Source organism: Nothoprocta perdicaria, unplaced genomic scaffold, assembly GCF_003342845.1.
Source record: "Nothoprocta perdicaria isolate Ctin4 unplaced genomic scaffold, notPer1 scaffold_0, whole genome shotgun sequence".
NCBI classification, from domain to species: domain Eukaryota; kingdom Metazoa; phylum Chordata; class Aves; order Tinamiformes; family Tinamidae; genus Nothoprocta; species Nothoprocta perdicaria.
The window spans coordinates 16,904,659-16,924,033 of record NW_020454092.1 but is presented as its reverse complement, the minus strand read 5'-3'; the positions used below and the strand labels follow the sequence as shown (position 1 = coordinate 16,924,033).

Below are 19,375 nucleotides of genomic sequence, written 5' to 3'. Positions count from 1 at the left end.
GCGAGCCTGCCCTTCCTCCCAGCCCCTCCTCGTCCTCGCGGCCCGTGAGTCCCGAGCCGGAGCCGGGGCTGCCGCCGAAGCCGAGCGGCGCCCCGCGTGTCGCCGCTGCCCCCTCCCGCTGCTCCTGGGCTGCCCGCCCTGGAGCGGGGCCCGGGGCTGCCCCTTGGGGTGGGCGCCGCGTTCCTCGCGTGCTGGCGGGCGCCCGAAGCAGCTCGGCGCAGTGTCGGTCACGTTTGCATTCGGCCCTTTAATACGGCCCGCCAACACGGGTCTTTCCGTAAGCTTTGTCCGTTTGCAGTGAGCGGCCTTGCGTGGATCCGCTCCTGTGTGCTCTTGGATCACGTTATAAAACCTCTGTCTGTACGCGCTTTTCCAGCCAACAGCCCTTTAAAAAGTTGCCTTGTTTACTTAAAAAAAAGAAGCGTCATCCCTTCGTTGCGTGTTTGACAAGAATGTGTCTGAGGAATTGCAGGTAACGTGACGGTTTGCGTTGCATAATCCATCTTTTGCGAAAGGTGCCTGAGACCTTCCTGACAACACGTGGAGTTCCCGCTGGGAACGGGGGAACGTTGTCCCTTTCTGCAGCTGAACACACGGCACTTGTTTGCTGGACAAGTACACAAGTGTATTTCTGCAATCCACCCTTATATTGTTGTGCTGTTGATGCCTTTCCGTGTGTGTGGAGATAATGCCTCAGTTTTAGGGCTGGGATTGCACAAGGGAATTTGTCCAGTAATAACTGACAAAGCTTCGCGGGAGCCCAGGACCGAGGAGGTTGATGACTGGTAAACTTCTGTTGGATTCCAAAGGAATTTTGGGCCTGTATGCACATCCCGAGTTTCTTGTGTCAGTTCTGCACTGTTTTTGGTCTTGGGTTTCTGACACCAGTAGGTAAAGGCATCGCTGCACCTGCAGTGATTGGTGCTGTGGAGACAAGTAAGTATTATTGCACCCTGACAGAGGGGCAGTAGAGACACAGAAATTGTCTGTAGATGGAGATTGGGAAAATCAGGAGCCAGGAGAAAAAAAATATCCTTTAGTAATGCCTTTAAATACATAAATACACATGCACACACACGCAAATATATAGACACTCAGATGCAACCTTTTCTTACCTTGCCTCTTGTATTTCAGTACTCAAATTTGTTTTTATGTTTGCCTCTGCTTTTTAAAATTCTCATGCTTCTCTCTTCATTCTGAAATGCTGAACTGCCGACTGTGATTCTGTTAAAGCTTTAAATGGGTAAAGGAAAATGTTAGTCACTTTTTTTTTTTAGATCTCAGGTATCTTTAATGCTATAAAGTAGTGAAGGTTTTGGAACATTTTAAACATGTGATAAGTTTTATAGCTCATTCACCAAGAATTTAAAAGGGAAAATGAACCATTATCTGCAAAGAAAATCTGTATATCTTTCTCCCTTTTTATTTTCTGTATCTTTTAATAAATGTATTTCTTAGAGTTCTACTGTCATCTATTATATTTTTGTGAAGTATTTTTGAACAGTGTTTATATATATACACACACACATGTATAAACATATACATATGTATAAACATATACATAAAACCTTATATATGGAACTTTAAGAGCAATTCTTTGTAGCTTTGTTCAGGTAATGTGTTGAATGAAAGAGAGAGGGGAACTTCCATCACCATTTCACAATAGCCTTTTTCCGAGTTACTTATAAGAGGGATAGAAGAGTGACCTTCAAGCTTTTCAAATTTGAAATGATTTTCTTGCAAAATAGAAAAAATCCAGTGGCATTAATAATTATACTGAGGCTTGATGCTTTCATAAAACGTTTGTGGGCTGTGTTGTGTGTTTCAGAATCTGTAGGTCTCCTGCCATGGTTTTCAACCAGAGCAGGATCTTGTGTGCTGGCATTTGGAAATATCCTTTAGCTGTAGTTTGTAGCCAGAGTTAAAAGGAAACTGGTGCTACTTGCTTATATATAGATAAAATTCATGTCACTTTTTAAAAGACTTTAATTGTAGAGTGAGATTGAGTTATTTATCAAAATTACTTCTTAATGTGTCTCAAAACAAATTAGTAAGTATTGATTCAGTCAACTAGCACTTTTGTATGTAGACATATATATTTATATGTAAATATATATACACACATATATATAAAATATATATATTTTAATGAGGTTACTGTCATCAGTGTGTAGTATAAAGTGTGTAGACTATTTATACATGTGGGCTGTAAAAGCAACCTAGCTTCCCTGTCCTAAGTTTTCACTTAGGAAAAAATAAGCAGAACTTAGCTTTATACTCGAGTAGTCTGGTAGCTTTTAGTGCAAGTAGGTAAAGTAGTGGCGCTAAGCACATAAACAGATTTTAGCTGTCTTCCTAAATGCAATTCAGAATTTCCCCACAACGTGTCATTGGCATGTAGGAAAAGCTGCACAGGAAAAAGCAGCAGCTTGTGTTTGCAGCATAACTTCTTTAAAAAGGCAACTGTGTGTTGCTTGCTGTGGGAATAATGCAGCAACCTGAAATGCCACGAGAAACAGCGAAAACTGTTAGAAATAATATTCCTTTAACATCCCTGCACTTCTTTTGTTTATCATGTTTAATGAAAAATGTCCTTTCATCATATAACCCAGGCTGTTGCATGATAAAAAATAACAAACTTTAGAAATTCCAGTTAAAGCTGTTATGCTGCTGTAGTAGGTACAGTGTACCTGCAGAATGAAAGCCAGGCCCTGCCAGAGAGTTGGTAGTTTTAGAAGTTTAAAGGTTAAAGGAATACAGTTGCATTTAAAAGTACTTTTTATTAATACAAGACATTGATACTTATTTTCATTCTGTTGCTATTCTATGTTTTTATATTGGAACTTAAAAAAAAAAAAAAATAGTCTAGTACTTTGACCATGCAGTGTGAGAATGTATTTGTGGTCATTCCTTTACATTTCTGACTGTCAAGGTTGTAGAAATAAATAAATATATATATAAAAACATAATAAATATATATGTAAATATATGTATGTGTGCATATATATATATTTGAAGTAGATGAGGAGTTCATGGCACTGATGTTGTTTTATAGATACACTGACTGAAATACACTCACTGCGTAGCCACTGACTGTTGTTTTGCACAACCTTTCAGGTGCTTATGTGTCCACGTTCACAACTCAGATGTGTGTCAAAGAGTTGCTCTCGGAGTGTGTTAGTCAGCTTTAAAGTGTAAAGGAAATAAATATCTAACTTTTTTTTTCTCTTAAAAGCAAATTGGAATTTAATTGAACTTAAGTAAACTGGTGTAGATAAAATTGCTTTTATTCCTAAACAGTTTGAGGGTTAGCAGAAGTGTTTTTATATATGTGATTACTTTTTTTTAATTTTATTTGTTTATCACAACTTCATTTAGTGGGGGGATTGAAATTAGCCAAGATACCTTTTTGCCAGTATACATTTTGTATGTATATTGGATGACTCTGGTCATACGATGTGGCTGTCCTCGCAGCATGACTTAAATGAGCCAGAGATGTAGAATATTGCAGGAGTTACAAACTGTTGGACTTGTATTGTGTTGTTGTATTGCAAGATTATCCTCTAGCTTAGGAAGCTTCAGATGGAGAGAGATTTTTTTTGGTGAATTTCATATTTTCATTGGTCAAATAAGTGGCTTAAGATCTGGTTTGAACAGGAAGACCTGAGAGTGGAATGGTGAAACTGAAATCTTTGCTTACACCAAAACAACAACTCTCTGGTAATTTTCCACTTCTGTCTGTATTAACTGAGCAGAGAAAGTTATGTGGAATGTTCTGTTTTTTTGTTATTAATATTTACATTTGGTTTTCAGGGGGATCGGGAGTAGACTAATATAGTGCTTTGGTATGATTTGCATATCAAATATGAAATATTTGAAATCATTTTCAAGCTTCAGATTTGTGTCAGTTTTTCTCATAAACACATAAGTTTGTGGGAGGTGCAAGGAGAAACTTGGAAAGAGGAACAGCATTGCCATTGCTTACAAAAAGGTGGGGAAGAAAGCTAGAGAATCATACTTTAAGTTACAAAATTGTTTACCATGACATTGAAATATTTGCATATCTATCTATTTCTATCTACACATACATATAGATATATATACACATACATGCATACACCATTTCTAAGATTTAATAACTCAAACTATTAATTTCTTTCTAGAACAGCTGAAATGAAAGGACATGGAAAATCTTTTACCCTTGCTCTAGGAAGATAACAGTGCTGTTGAAGAACTGATGGTATTTTTTAAGTATCTTTTTGGTGGTTATGAGGAATATATCTTCTTCAGCCTCGTATAACCCTCTATATTGTGTGCACAGTTTCTGTTTTATTCCAGTCTACATGCAGAATTTACATGTGTTACATGTTTCTGAGGGCAGGCTGCTAGGGGAGCATGGCTTTCTTTGCTTTATTGACACATGGATTTAGCTTCTCTGTCACATTTTGATTACTGCTTTGAAAGAAGAATCTTTGACTTCAATGCACTTGGTTGCTGCTCTGTTTTTACATTGGGATCTGGAAAGTCTGTTCCAACCATTCAGTGGTAAAAGAAAAGCCATCCAGTGAGGTTTTAAAAACTGTAGCAAAAGTGTTTTCTGTGATTTTACTGTCTGATAGAAAGTTTGTCGTTGTCATTCGGTCACTGGAGCAAAAACGACTTTTTGATTTTGATAAATTTGGATTTCTTTTTGATTTCTTTGCAGACTTTCTCTCAAGAGTTTGGCAGCTCGTGTAGAACTAAATCCACAACAAAAGGTAGACCCTGAAAAGATAGCCAGACAGAGCTTAAATCATTGGAAGATGTCCTCAAACTTAAGTTTAATGTTCTTGACAGCCTGTATTTTCATCAGACAGGCTCCCTAAGCACCTAAATACTTGTTTTTTTCAATTGTGCTTCAGTTTTTCTGAAACACCTCGCTCACACCAAGCCCTGTTGGGATTCTCTTTTTGGGTGAGTTTTCTACAGCAACAGATGCTGCCAGAGCAAGCAGAGGGATTAAGTTTTTCCTAATGTCAGTATGAGAGGAGAAGTGGACTCTGCTAAGCAGCGGGTGGCAAGATGCTCTGGATTGCTTCACCTGACCTTTTTTTTTTCTCTTGGATTTGTTGTAGGTTTACTGTACCCTTAGCCGATTTTTGAAATAGCGAATTTTAGTTTTTTCTTTTTTTTTTTTGGGGGTAGGGATATTTATTCTTGAGCATGTAGTGCTTAGGAAGGGAATAGACTTATGAAATAGTGTGGGGGAAAATTGGTGAAAGCTGCAAAATACATTTTCACTTGTGAGAGGGATGCATTAAAATAATTTGGAACATACTGTTTTGCAGTATAAAAATAGGTATCTGAGGATTCCTGAAGATGTAAGTGCATTCATACCTGTGAGGCGCCTTATTTTACACTTAGTGCATTTCCTCTAATCCTTCCTGTCATCACTTTCAGTTCTGTGCATCACATAGTCGATAGCAGCTTAGGAACTTTTAGCTGGATTTCTTGTTTTGTGAAACACTTGGGTTTATGTGCCCCAGCTGACCTTGGGTGAGGCATCGAGAGACATGATAAAAGCCTGCTCTATGCTTCGTGTGTTTCTGTTTCTTTTGGTTGTTGTTGGTTTCCAAGACTTTTGCTTGTATTTACTATTGTTCTTTGTGCATTTTTCAAGAATCAACACTTCAGTGTTTAGATACTTTTAGTTTCAGCTGCAATTCCAAAGCTCATGTTTATCAGCCAAACCTAGTCCATCTTCAAGTCTTTCTGGCCTTTAAATAAAATGCAAAAGGAATTCCTGCACTGGGAAAAAGAAACGGGACTAAACCTTTATTTAGAAACACGATAGTGTGGATTTTTACCTTGATATTGGAGGGTAACAACACAAAGCATCCATGGAAAAGCCAGCTCGCTTCTTTGCATAATGACAGATATCTGATTAGAAATGCTATTTGATAGTAACGGAGATGAGCAATGTGATTTGTGTGCATTGTAGTCTTGGTGGTAGAACCTAAACAATTTACCACTTGAGCACTGATTCAGTTTTGGGAGGAGGTTTATGGTGTTCTCATTCAGTTACCTTGAGAAGACTCATTACATCACGGTGATCATGCCACAGTTTCTACCAGCCCATTCATACAGATATTTGGGTTAGTAGGTTGCTGAAACAGATTGAGAGGTGGTAGTTGTGGGATCCTTTTCTGAAAGCCATGATAGCTAATACTGCCTACATTAGTTATGTTATTATTACTGTTTTTTTCTTGTAACTTTTTCACTGTGTTTGTATCCTACCCCTAGAAGATTGGATACACCTTCATAGCAAGAAAAGGTGAGAGTTATTTGGCATGTAGAGATGAAGATGTCCAGTCGATATTCCTTGTAAAGCAAGGACCATTCACATAAACACAGTAAAAACAAAACAAAAAACCTTCTGAGTTCACAATCTGTAGGTGAGGAGGGGTAGAAAAGGGGAGGATGAGAATGGGAGTGAGGTGCTGTGTGGCTTAAGGGATACTGAGAATCTCTCATCTTAAAAAACTTGGATTATTGCTGGAAAGTCTGAAGAGTTTAGATTCCTCCCTCAGTGTTTGGGTATATGGTCAGTTACCATTGCATGCCTGGTTTTCATGCTTTTAATTAATTAATTTATTTATCTATTTTTACCCCAAGAGTAAGAATTAATAGTGTATTAAGAATCTATTTGGCAAATCTCTGAAGGGATTTTCTGTTTTTCTGCTGAGTGCATGACTTTGTGGGCGAGCCATTAAATGAGTCCTTTCTTTTAACAACTGTAAGAGCTAAACTAAAAAGTCTGGGGAAATACCTAACATTTTACTTGTCCCTCATCATTTGGATAAAAGGAAGTTGACTGGATTGATACCTATTAATTAATCCCATTTTTTAGAGTTGAGTAGATTCATGTGCAATTGTAAAAACAAAGCACTCGAAGAAGAAAGCAGAGACCTAATGCATGGGTTATATGTTACTTGTTCTATCAAAGTCATCATTTGCTGGTCCTCTGTCTGACTGGTTGAACAGGTCCTTGTTCTTGAGAGTAGTAATAATTTCAAAAGATAGTTCAATAAAGCCGAAGTTTGTAAGAGAGGTTTCTAAACTAAACTGGAATATATTAGCCCTTCAGAGTTATTTTATGTAGATTTTATGTAAATACGAATTTTATCTATGTCAGGAAACAATTTGTAAAGACAAGGAAGCTGAAGCTGAGCCATCTCTTTTGCTTCCTTAAAGGTCAGGTGCTGGTGTGAGCAAATGTCAAAGCTGCCACGTCAGCTCCGGTCAGGGAGCCGCCTCGCCGAGCGCCTCTGCTTTGGCAGTGGCCAGTGACTGACCCTAGGAAAGATCTGTAAGAAAGGGCATCTTAATGGTTTAACTCCTCCTGCTTTCTGGAAGCGAGCCTTTTAAGACTGTGATGCTGGAACATGTTGTAAGACTCTTGAAAATAAACTGGGTCAGTTTGAGTAGGTCTTGAGTTCTTCAGGTGTTTGAGTTCTTCGTAGGACTAAAGAGCTTTGCAATAGTCTGCTCTGTGAAAGCAGTGTTGTCTTTTCCTCAGTACAGCCCATGTATTCATGTATATACTAATTTGTGTACTTTATTAACAATTCTAATTCTCATCGTGCAGAAATCAAACTTGTCTGAAAAGGCAGTCAGGATTAGAAGTGCAGTTAACTAACTGATGAGCACTAATTACTTTGTTTTGCTTTTTAATACCAAGAGCAGTCATCAGACTGAATGTAGTGGAGAGGACACGTGACTCAAATACTCAAATATTAGAATGAAACTGCAGTTATGTCTTGGCTCAGTTCATGGGCTTCCTAGGGATACGCCTTCGTGGTATAGTGGAAGCAGAACTTGCTCCAGAGTCTTGATTGTCCAGAGCAGCCTGGAAACCATTTGAAAGTGGTTAATGTGGTGCCAAGTTATCTAGCTCTGCTGGGAAGTGGTTAGAGCTTCACACTACTGGTTTGGACTCTGTACCCTGCTTGCTTTGTTGCTGTGATGCCTTTCAGTCATCTCGGAGGATGGGCAAAGTCCACTCATCTGCTTGCAAACCAGTAGGGAGAAATATCTTATGTGACCTTCAAAAATACCATTATTTTGTTGCTTCTTGATCCTTCTGTAAAATGGAGCTAACACTTCCTTGCTTGAGAGTGTTGGCCTAGCATGCATACCTAAACCCTTCAGAGATTGCTCATACTGGTAAGCATACTAATTTGTTCTTCCTAAAGGAGCAGCTGGTGAGCCTGCTTAATTGTTACCAGATGGGCTTGGAGTTATGTAAAAACAGAGCAGCAGTCTTATCTCTTTGTTTCGGTGCTGGTAGTTGGCGACCTTTCAGTTTGAGTCTTGTTTGATGTGCCTGGAGTTTTTTTCTGTTCTTTTTTTTTTTTTTTTTGGTTTTGTTAGTCTGGTACAGAAAGAAATAAAAGTAAAATTATGAACTACAGATGAGTCAAACTAAGAGCAGTCTTGCTGCCTCAGTAGAGTTGTTGCAAGGTTGGCGTGACAGGAGCTACCGAAGAGGATGAGCTGGCGCTGCAGGCAGTGAACGTTGTCCTGAGGCTGATGGGATTCTGGGATGAGAGGTGCTGAGGTACCCAAAAAATCCGAGTGGATAAACTCGGAAGCTGATGTGTGTCTATGACCTGAGCTGCCTTGCTCTAATGGAAGGAATGAATGAAATGGCAAGTTAAACTGTGGTTTGAGCTGCTCCCTTGAGCGTGGAGGATCCTGCCGGCCTCCTGAGCAGCTCTGTGCTCAAGAAGGGTTTTTCGTGCCCTTGGTCTCTTCTGATGAGTGAGCTACTGGAGGGGCAGTGAATCCATTTTGACAATATTTGTTCTCTGGCACTATTCTCAATTTCTACTTAAAAGTCTTGTATCATTATGGAACAGAGAGTGCTCTGGTTGCATTGCTATCACTAATCATAAAATGCATCAAGAAACTTTAATATTAAACATAAAATACTGCATAGGCAGTTGCAAGGAATGAAGATGCATTACCCAACTGTCGGAGGCTTTGCTGGAAGATCCCAAGGAATGAAAGCTTCTCATCCCAGATGTTCTCACCACTTGCATCTTGTAGTGCCATAATGTGTTCTGCACACTGTAGTTTTATATAAATATTAAAAAGATCCATGGGGCCACAGTGGAAACAAAATGCTCATGACTCAAAGCTCTTCCCGCTTTTTTCCATCCAGCGTGGGAGAATCTGTATCAGCTGTTTCATTATTTGAGGAATAGGCATCAGATTGGGTAACAGTCGCTTAATCTTATTCTGAGACAGATGCATGTGATGTTAGTGTGAGGAGAAAGTCTGTAGCTGACAACTGTTACGATTCTGCCCTGCAGATCAGATGTCCATGTTTGCTCCTGCTCTGGGTGCTTGAAACTGTGGCTCCAATTTCATCCTTTTTACTAAATGGCCTGAGCCTGATACCTACATTTCCATCTCTTCTGGATTCCTGCAGGAGTTTCTAACTGAAGATGTTAACTGCCAAGACGTGTGGAAATTAGTTGAGTAAAAATGAGATTTTTTCCCCAGTTGACTTCACCAGAAGAGTGATGCCCTATGAAAGCTGGTGGCATCTATCCACATGGTTCCCATGGGCCCGACCCTGTTCTACAGAGCTCTTCTAGGCTAAATCCCAGACGGGTTTAGCTTAGAGATGTTCCCTGTTTTGCAAAAACCTTCCTCGTGTTGGTATTCAAAGGCAATACAGAATCAGTGGGTGCAACTGTCGCAAGAGACAGTCCTTGAGGTCATGCTGGTCGAGCTCCTGGTCAAGAGGCCCAATCTGATCTCCCGGATGCTCCCAGACTGCCGCGTCCTGCCGCTCCGAGCAGGGGAACGGTGCCGCAGGTGAGGTGCGAGCAGCGAGTTGTGCCCCGCCGCCAGACACCATCTGCTCGCAGCTTCTGTGCAGCAGCTGCCACCGCTCGCGCGCAGGGCGCCGGGCGCCTGGCCGGGCGCTCGCGGCGGCAGCTGGGCGCTGCTTGCGCGGCTCCTGCCCCGGGAACAGCCTGTCCCTGTGTCCCGGCCACAGCAGTTGTCCCGCGCGCCGTCGCCGGGCAGCAGCTGCCGGGAGCTGCGCCGCAGGTGCAGGAGGCAGCGCTGGAGCGGCAGCTGCTGCCAGATGGGGCAGTCGGCTGCTCTGCTGTGGCGGGGAGGGAGGCTGAAGCCTTTGCCCTGGGTGGGGGGTCTCGGGGGGTCTCCAAACCCAGATCCAGCTGTTAGGGCTGCCAGGGTCAGCCTGCCTTTTGGAGGAGCAGGTCTCTTGTGCTGAGCCACTGCTTCCTGGAAGCACCTCCGAGGCTCATCTCCAATGTCCTGAGTTCTGTCCGCCCTGCAGCTTGTCTTCCATTGAGTTATTTCCTTCATAGCTCACGGCTGTTTCTGCATAACCGTGATAGATGACTGTATCAGTTAAATAAGACCACCCCCAATGGGCAGATGTGGGACTCTCCAAGGGTAAGCTCTCCAACAGCGTTTGTCTAGGGCGTTGGTTATCTGTAAAGCTACCCCAAAACATTGAAGAGCTGTGAAATTTCACTCTGTGCAAATCCAGGTCTAGATGATGTGCACATTTAACTGGCCTGGAAAAGCAGGATGCTAAGAAAAATATTCGGTAATTTTATCTTTGGAATCTTAGGCAGTCAGTTCAGTCCAAGAGTTCATTCATCCTTGTGTTCTTTTTCTTCTTGTGTGGTCTGAGAAAAACAGAAGAGACTCTACAGTCTTTAGTCTTTAGAGAAGTTGCTGATGTGAGATGCAAAATGTTTTCTTGTATCTAGAGAAAATCCAGAGAGAAGGAAGAGAAGGAGCTCCTACCTTTCCTTCCCCCTTGTCCTTCAAACAATTCTTTGGTTTCTTTTTGATGTGTCAGGGTGGTTTACAAGCCAGTAAGTCTTGAAGGCTTTGCCTTTACTGTGCTGTTTTGTTTCTTTAAGTGTAGTGATTTAGATGAACGTGTCATGCTGGTTGTTGCTTAAATCAAGGGTTAGGAGTGTACTAGAAAGATTTTTTTTTAAAAATATTTAAGACCTTTTCGTAAGTAGGTCTCGTATGAAAATAAATAAAAAGAAACCAGTCAGAAAAAAAGAAACCAGTGATTTCAAAAGGGTCTTCTTGAATAGTAGTATGACCTTGTTTGCTTAATAGAAAGCAGTATCTTTTAATTTTTTTTTTTCCTTCAGGGACCATCTCCTTTTTGTGTGTTTGTGTTCATGTTGTATGATGTACATTTAAAAGGAAATAATCTTCTTGATTGTTTTTGTTTTAGTTATGTTGAGTATGGTGATGGATCATGATTTGAGGCAGGTACATGACAATTTATTGTCATGTACATGACAATTTATTGTGTTGAAAACTCATTCTGAAGTCATAGTCTGCTACAGCTTTGACATTAACAGTGTATTGAGGAAAATCTTAATGCCTGCTTTGTTGCTACATCAACAGGTAACATTCTTTCATCCTTTGATGTTAGGAAATGTTTTGTTGGCTATTTTTGCTAGTTGTCAAAAAGTGACTGTAAAAATGGTGCAACGTTGTGCAACCAAACTGCCTTCCCAACATATTAAAATTCTTAGTTTTCAACTGTCTGTTCCTGTTACCCTAATGGGTAACAGAGCTAAGAGGGAATGAGTAGGATGCTATTTTAGATTGTAAATCGCCAACAGAACGAGTTACGAAGGATGCAGACATGCAAATGAATTAGTTTGCTTAATTAGTCTGCTTGTGTTGGGATGAGGCTGCTTCTTTCCCCGTGTGCTGTTACCCTAAGCTGCTCTGGGCTGGTTGGTAAGGGCTAAAAGGGCCCTTATGGGCAGGCGCACGTGGCTCAACTGCAGAGGCGATGGGAAGAGCTGTCCAACTGAACCCGGCTTTGGAGCCTGCTTCCACGTGCCTTCTCCTCTGTCATCTGTATAATCCAGAAGTAAGATGAAAACTTTGTTGGGAAATTCTTGTTAGAGGTGGTGTGCAGAGTTTTTAAAATCAGGTCAGTTTTTTTGAAAAGGTCACGTAGAGCTTATGGGGCTGATAAATTACAAACAGTAGCTTTTTATTTAAATGAGAACTGGCTTCTAAGTGTATTTCACTTAATTGTAAATACAGACTCAAGCTGTCACTCTTGAAAGCTTTTGGAGAGAAAAATTTATTCTGCTGAGTTGTCAATATCAGTTTCTCAGAGACAGGTGGACCTTCAAGGACTGACTGTCTCACATTTTCTGACAAAGAAACTTCTTCAGCAAGTTGTTTATATGTTATACTCACCTTAGAGAATCCTCATGATTAGATAATTAAATAATAGGCTTTAAATATCTTTCTTCAAATTGTAGAGTTTTTTATTATAACTTTTAATGAGTATATTCTGCAGCTGTTTAATACATCAACAGATGACAAAGCCAGGTGCAGGCAATGCTCTTTCTCGTGCAGCCCAGGGTACCCTTGGCCTTCTTGGCCACAAGGGAACTGGGACTCCCAGGTCCTCCTCCTGCCTAGAGCTGCTTTCCACAGGTCAGTCCCATATGATGATTAGTGCCCTTTAGCTACATCTGCTTTTAGCTTCAGTGACACCAGATAGAACTTTTTGCACCTTTTTTTTTCTGCTACGTTATTTATTTCCTTAAGCACTGCGAGAAGCTGCTCTGAGGGTAGATATCTATCTATCTATCTATCTATCTATCTATCTATCTATCTATCTATAGCTTCTAAACTATTTATTGCCCTTTCCTCATCTTAATCTCTCATGAGGCCTCCTCTTCAAAGTCTTATCTTATTTAAGTCTTTGAAAAATGTGGAGGAAACTGCCAAATCTCTTCTGGCCAGGCAAGGGTTTATTGGGTTGTTTTAGCAAGCTCCTTCCAGCTTGAATGACTCCCCGTATGAGACCTCAAAAGGCAACTTTATTAATTCCTATCTTGTACTAGAGCTCAGGAGCACGAGCTAGAAAGCTTAGGCAAGTCTGCCGACTCTACTGCATCCTAATGTGTGTTTTTGATCGAGGAGAAACTTCCATGTCTTTGCTTCTGTCCTGTGTCTCCTAGAGGAATAGCCTCTGTGCTTTGTCTTCTCAAGGTTGCTCTTTGGGTTCTTCATAGCCTTTCCTTGTCACTTGATACAACTTTGTTGAGCAGTGAGGTGGACCACAAGCTTTCTGAAACCTGTTTCAGTGTAAATGCCACAAGAAGAGCTGTCTCATCTATCTGTTGCCTCAGGAAAGGCCAGAGGAGAACTTCTGCATCAATCCTGGCCAGAAACCCTTAGGAAAAGAATGGAGATACAACTAGTGAGGGATATTCAGGCCTTTCCTGCTTATAGGGTGCTTACCACAAACAACAACTTACCCGAAAACCAAGAGATGCCTTCAAATATAAGCTACATGTTTTTCATGGTAAGGAAAAAGGAGGAATAGTGTTAATGTAAATGAATATAGTTGTAAAAAAGCTAAGTTCAGTGATCCCTGCTTCCAGCACCTTATAAATACTCAAAACCAGTTGCTGAAGAGTCATAGTAGGAGTCTGTCTGCATCTGGGCCTTAATAGAATTTGTGGCTGCAAAATTCATTCATTGCCAAATAATAATTTGGTTCCTCAACCAAATTTTCACCTTGAAAAACTGGCCTAATTTTTTAATGTAATCTGGAAGAGATGGTCTTTAAAATGCTGTCCTAAGCAGTGGCAAAAGTAGAAGCCCTGCTTTTGTGCAGTCTCTCCCTCTCTACATCTACTTCTGTCTCTGTCCTTATCCCTATCCCCACTTCTTCTGTTTTGTAACATGAAGGAAACAAACAACTAAATATCTCTGGAGTCAAGAAAACTTATCTAATTGCTGCTATCTAGCTTTGTGTTATTACTATTAAAAAGTTTCATGGCTTTTATGTAGTTTTATGTAAAATAAATTTTCTTTTTATGTAACTTTGTGGTGGAACAAAAGGAACATGAGCAAGCTTGAGATCTTGTAAAAGTTTGAACTCGTGTTGTGCCTCTGAATACAGAGCTGTGACCAAGGATCAGTTCCAGAAAGAAACTTAACTCTATCCATTTTTTTCCTATCTGGGGAAGTGTGTCTGATGTCCTTTGATTGGAATGGTAGCAACTAAGTGGTAAAAAGACAGGCAATGTTCTTCCTGTTAAGGTTAAATAGTAGAAAAAGTTTAGATATCAAAAAAATAAAGCAAGAGGGATCCTGGACAAGGTTCAGTTGGGTAAAGGTGCTTTCTTGCAGTTGGAATTAATCTGAATTGACAACACCATTTTGTTGCATGTTATCACTACTTTAAAAATGCTCTTGCATTTGATTCCTTATACTGGGTAAAGGCAAGTGTAGAGCTAGAGCTGTGTGCAAACATTTGCTCTGAAAGGAAAACACTTCAAATGAAACATTATGTAGTCTTCATTTTAAATGGTTTTACAAGGATGCTCGTTTGTGTTGCAGTGAGTGGTTGGCACTTGTGTAGATCAGAAAGTTGCTCTTGCGCCTTCACCTCTTACACTGCCCTGGATAACACCCGGAGAGGGTGCAGAGGTGTGAGGAGGTGGTAGAAGAGGAAGAGATTCTTTCGAAGCGCTTCTCATTTCCCACCAAATATTTTGGCCATCACTGTAGGATAGAGCTACTGTCCTAATTTTGTAAATAACGACTTCATCTTGCTTCTAGGTGTCTTCCTCAAGGTTTCTCCAAAGCTCTCTGTTTGGGCAGGGCATTGTATCCATGAGTGTGAAGTTTAAAATTAGAAATTTGATTTCTGGCTTCTAGGAGAAATGAAAGACCTATACTTTTCCTGCTGGAATTAATTAATTTTTAAGCATTAATATTCTGATCAACTCTTCTAATTCTGTTTATTGCTTTTCTCTTTTTTTTTTTTAGGCATGTACTGGTATTGAAAATATTGATGAAGCTATAACGTTGCTTGAACAAAATAACTGGGATTTAGTGGTAAGTATTCTAAGAAAATGACTTCTTAGATGAACTTCAAATAACAGTGATGGGCCATCTTACTGAGACAGCTGTTGTCTTTATTTGAAATTTGTGCACTTCTTTTGACTTGGACAAGTAAGTTATGGACCTCATTGCCAAGTAACGTGTTGCTGACACCACGTACTTCAGACACTTGAAATTTTGTGTTTAAAATGAATGTTGACCAGAGTCTTTATGCTGCAACATGTCACAAAACAAGCAAGAAAAAGGTAGCACATATTATCTATGTCTTCAAGCAGAGAAATCCAAGTGTGTGTTAACAGCTGTCAGATGACAATTAGAAACATCTTTTGTCATAGAAGGTTGTTGTGACATAAAGTCTGCAGTTCTGAAAGTTAAAGTATTTGCTTCATTCCATTTGCTTCCAGTATGTGAAGGCAAGTCTTCTGTATTAGTCTTATGTATTCTCTTCAGATTGTAAGGTGCTCCATGCAAAGCAGGTAGATATGGTATTGGGGATCTGTAAACTGTAGAACATGCTGCACAGTAAATGCTCATAGAAGAGGCTGACTGAGAGAACCATGATGAAGAATATCAAGAAGAGCTACGGGGACTTGTTTTTAATATTGATTTTTTGTTTGAGACTGTGGAATGAGCAAGAAAATGAAGTTGTGAGAACTAATTAGAAGTAGAATAGGGAAAAGGAGTAGTAACCCAAAATGTGAACTTCAAATGTGAACTTATAAGAAAGGGAAGAAAATGGAGGATATAAGAGAGTACACGGTTCTGGAAGCAGAAAGAAAGGGTTCTCTTCAAGAAGTAACTATGAAAAAATGTTAAGCTGTAGAGAACAGTAAAAGTGAAGAAGGGGCCATGTGATTCTGTAATGAATAGAGCAGTATCTGCTTTTTATTGAGTGCAGTCTCATAGAAACAAAAAGAAACTGAAAACCAAATTACGCCGATCTAGTAGATAACTAGAAGAAAGAGTAAAGGAAGAGAGAAGACAAAAGAAATATCAAAGCAGAAGGTAAGAAAAGGAGTTAGTAGCTTGAGAGAGAATCAAATATCTCATTGTCAGGCAAAGGATTTTAGATTTCAAAAGTCAAAATAGAACAGGGAAGAAAGGCTCAAGACTTCTGAAAAATCATTTTTTTTCTCCCCCTTTAAAATTGTAAAATAAAATTGTAATGTAGGAATGATTCCTGGTCTGTAGTCTTTCTTTTTCTTCAGAGTGCCTTATTGCACAGGTCTGTTTAATTTAATTTAATTTTATTTTTGAAATCTTGATTCAGTACTCAAGTATAGTTTCAATGTGAAGAAGTTGGGAGGGAGGTAAGGCTTGGTTTAGATTGAACCAAAATATCTTAGAGTATTTCAGTTGAGACGGAAAAAAAATCCTTTTGCTTGATACTGAGGATTTCATTCAAATGCTAAAGAAAACATTTCATTTTTTGGTTTTTGCAAGGAAAACAACATGTGTAGGGCTTGATTCACAAATACTGAGAAAGATTGTAATCATTTTGGTGAGGGTTCTTCTGTCATACTTTGACCACTGATACATTAGGTGAATGGGATCATGAGCATGACTGTCTCCTCGTATTTCAGTTTTAGTTTTGTCAGACCATTTCCAAGTTTTTGATAAATGTGACCTAGGTTGAGGACAATCAGTGTTTTTGAGACAAACTGATCATTGTTTAAAAAGAATTCAGCCTGTTCTTTGAGTGGTTTTCTCCTCTGAGTGAAGAAGCAAAATATGCAATCCTGTCATATGTTTGGATTTCTTTTTCTATTTAATATGGATTCCTTTCTAAAAAATGTGGATTATTTATTTCTGAGTTCCCTGTTTGATCAGGAAAGCTTAGTGAGACATTTAGGGAAATACTAAATAGAAAGCCAAACAAGTCCTGATAGGCTGTCAAGCTCAGGGATATCTCTGCAGTATTGGATGAGACAGTGGCGGTGAAGAAAAACAATGAAGCGTAAGTTAAGGAAGGTTTGTCTCAGAGCAGATTGCTTTTATGCTCTTCATTTGGGCTGTGTGTATCTTGGTTCCATTTTACTCTTCGGAAAATAGTCCTGAACTCTGTGTGGAAATGTTAGGAAACCAGGTTGGCCACTCCCAGGAGCACCTGCTGCTTCTTGAATCCTGTACGGCTGTTCTCGAGGGAGTTGTTATTTCTCTGGGACTTCAGCCAAAGCAACAGTGAACAAGTAGTCCTGGTGAGGTTGAAAGCCGAAGGATCCCAAAACAAAAATAATGAAGGACTTACTAATACAGGTCAAGAAGAAAAGTACAAGGACAAGGAGGTCAAGAAAGACTGCAAAGGCAACAGGGGCTGTATACTTGACAAAGCACGTGGAAGAAATCTTGATTTCCTCAAAATGAAGAAAATTTTCTCTATTTTATGTTCCATGCTGATTATTATTAGTATCCATATATATATATATATATACACACACACATGTATCTGAATGACTTCAGAGGTTAAAAATAGTGTATGAAATTAAATCATCCTAGTAGAGATGATTCTGATTTGTTTCTTTTTGTCCTGAATGTGAATTTTGAATACAGGTGTATGAGCTACAGATCTTTTTCCAGTGTCTGTCACTGTGGCTACTAGTTTCTCTTTCAGAGAAATTCTGCACCTTGGAATTACTCCACACATCTTGGATAGACTAAGCATGTGAATGCAATGACCCTCCCTTTTCCTAATGTCATACTGTAAGCGTTATGTTTTCATGTAGGTTTTTTTGAGGATTTGTTTGCCCTAATGCAATATTCCTACATCTTATTTTCTTCATATCTTCCCTTTCTCTTTTTTTTTTTTTTGTTTTATTTTCTTTATCCTCCCCAGCCTTGTTAGTAGAAATTAATATCAAGAGTTAAAATGTCACTGAGCATTTCTTACTATCAGGAATACTAGTTACCTAATAGTAAGAAATCAGGTCTGCCTGTTACCTCAGTGAGTGTTGCTGTTTTGTACCTTTTGGACATTGTCTTACCTTTCAGCAAAACTACTTGAGTGAGGTTAGGGACTCCTTACTTAATTTAGTTGTTCTAATAGCCATTTTTTTTTTCTAAAAACACACCTGAATTGTCTACTTTTTAATTTAGAACTGAAGCATCAGCTTGCAGTTTCTGGATTTTAAAATTTTATTTCCCTCCAACCTAGAAATGTTCACATGTTCTATTTCTATCTATCTGCGCTACATAGGCTGGTATAAATTGCTATTGTTTTGTGTTCCACCTGCAGCTAAATAAGTCAGATTAATATCTTTCTTTTCTGTCTGCATTTTATGGCTGTAGCTGTTTTGAAGTGATATAGTCCACATAAATGGTAGGTTGCTAAATCTTCAAGTGCTCAAGATTAAATCAATCATGGGATTGCTGCAAAGAAATTTAAATGAATTAACAGCATGTGAATTGCATGGTGGGATTATGAAATCTAATCTTGACAGTAATTAATTTCCTCCTGCTCCATAGTTTTTGGAGTTTGTGGTAGACTTCTCTGCCATGTTTTGGGACATAATACCCTAACTGCTAGTTTTATTGTTCGCTACATGGTGAAGTGTTGCAGATGATTTGTGAAATACAGAAAGTCAGCAAAGATAATATAAAGCTCTCATCTGTTATGGACTGTACTCCAAAAATGGATCCAACTCTTAAGCCTGCGAGATTCCTGATACATTATTTCTAAGATCTCTTTCTTTGAGATTTATTAACTTAAAGCAATTTTTAGCATCTGAGGAAGACAAAGTTGGGAATTGCTATTACTTTTAGAACCTGATTATTTAAGCTTGCTCATGCAAACTATGATCTACTGCATTTGAAGGTAAGAATGCCCATCTAAAGGTGTCTTCTTAAACACTCTGTAAAACCAATAAAATAAAAGTATTTTATTCCTCCAAGTGTGTGTCTCTTGATCTGTTTCTGATGATGAGGCATGTTTAAAGGAAGTGAAAATGAGAGGAAAATTTAAGGGAAATATATGCAGGATATTCTAACCCTAGATACCTTTGTGTATCTAGGGTTATCCTGCATGATAGCTCTTTACTTTCCTGGTGTCAAAAGCTCAGAACCTAGTCCCCTGTAGCTTTCACAGATTTAATGAAAAGCTCATAACCTTCATTGATAGCTCAGGCTTGTTCCTTGTTGGTAAGCAGAATAGGAGTTTTGAACACAAAGTGGAATTTGCCATGTGCTTAGTTTCTTACTTTTACTAGTATGACAATTTCTCTTTAGAGGTCACTGATGTAAAATCATTCATATTTTGCTTCTTTTCTAACAGAATTGTAAGGTAGGTACTACTTTAAGAAGACAACCAATTTAATCAAAATAAAGGGATGAGAGGGATCTTAACTGTAAAGACTGTACTTAAAATAACTTACTAAGTGTGTGTGTTTTATTATATACATATATATATATATATATATTTGTGTTTTCAATA

At 39.2% G+C, this 19,375-nt stretch overlaps 1 protein-coding gene across 1 annotated transcript in view; it reads left to right on the top strand.

Annotated features, from left to right (window-relative positions):
* Positions 1–10,458: 10,458 nt before the first annotated feature.
* The window catches only part of FAF1 (Fas associated factor 1), a 129,907-nt gene continuing 120,990 nt past the window's right edge, over positions 10,459–19,375 (top strand). Inside the window, exons 1-2 of the mRNA XM_026053884.1 lie at positions 10,459–10,476; positions 14,875–14,943. Of these exons, the coding sequence (XP_025909669.1) occupies positions 10,459–10,476; positions 14,875–14,943 (87 nt within the window). The remainder of the gene's footprint in view (positions 10,477–14,874; positions 14,944–19,375) is intronic.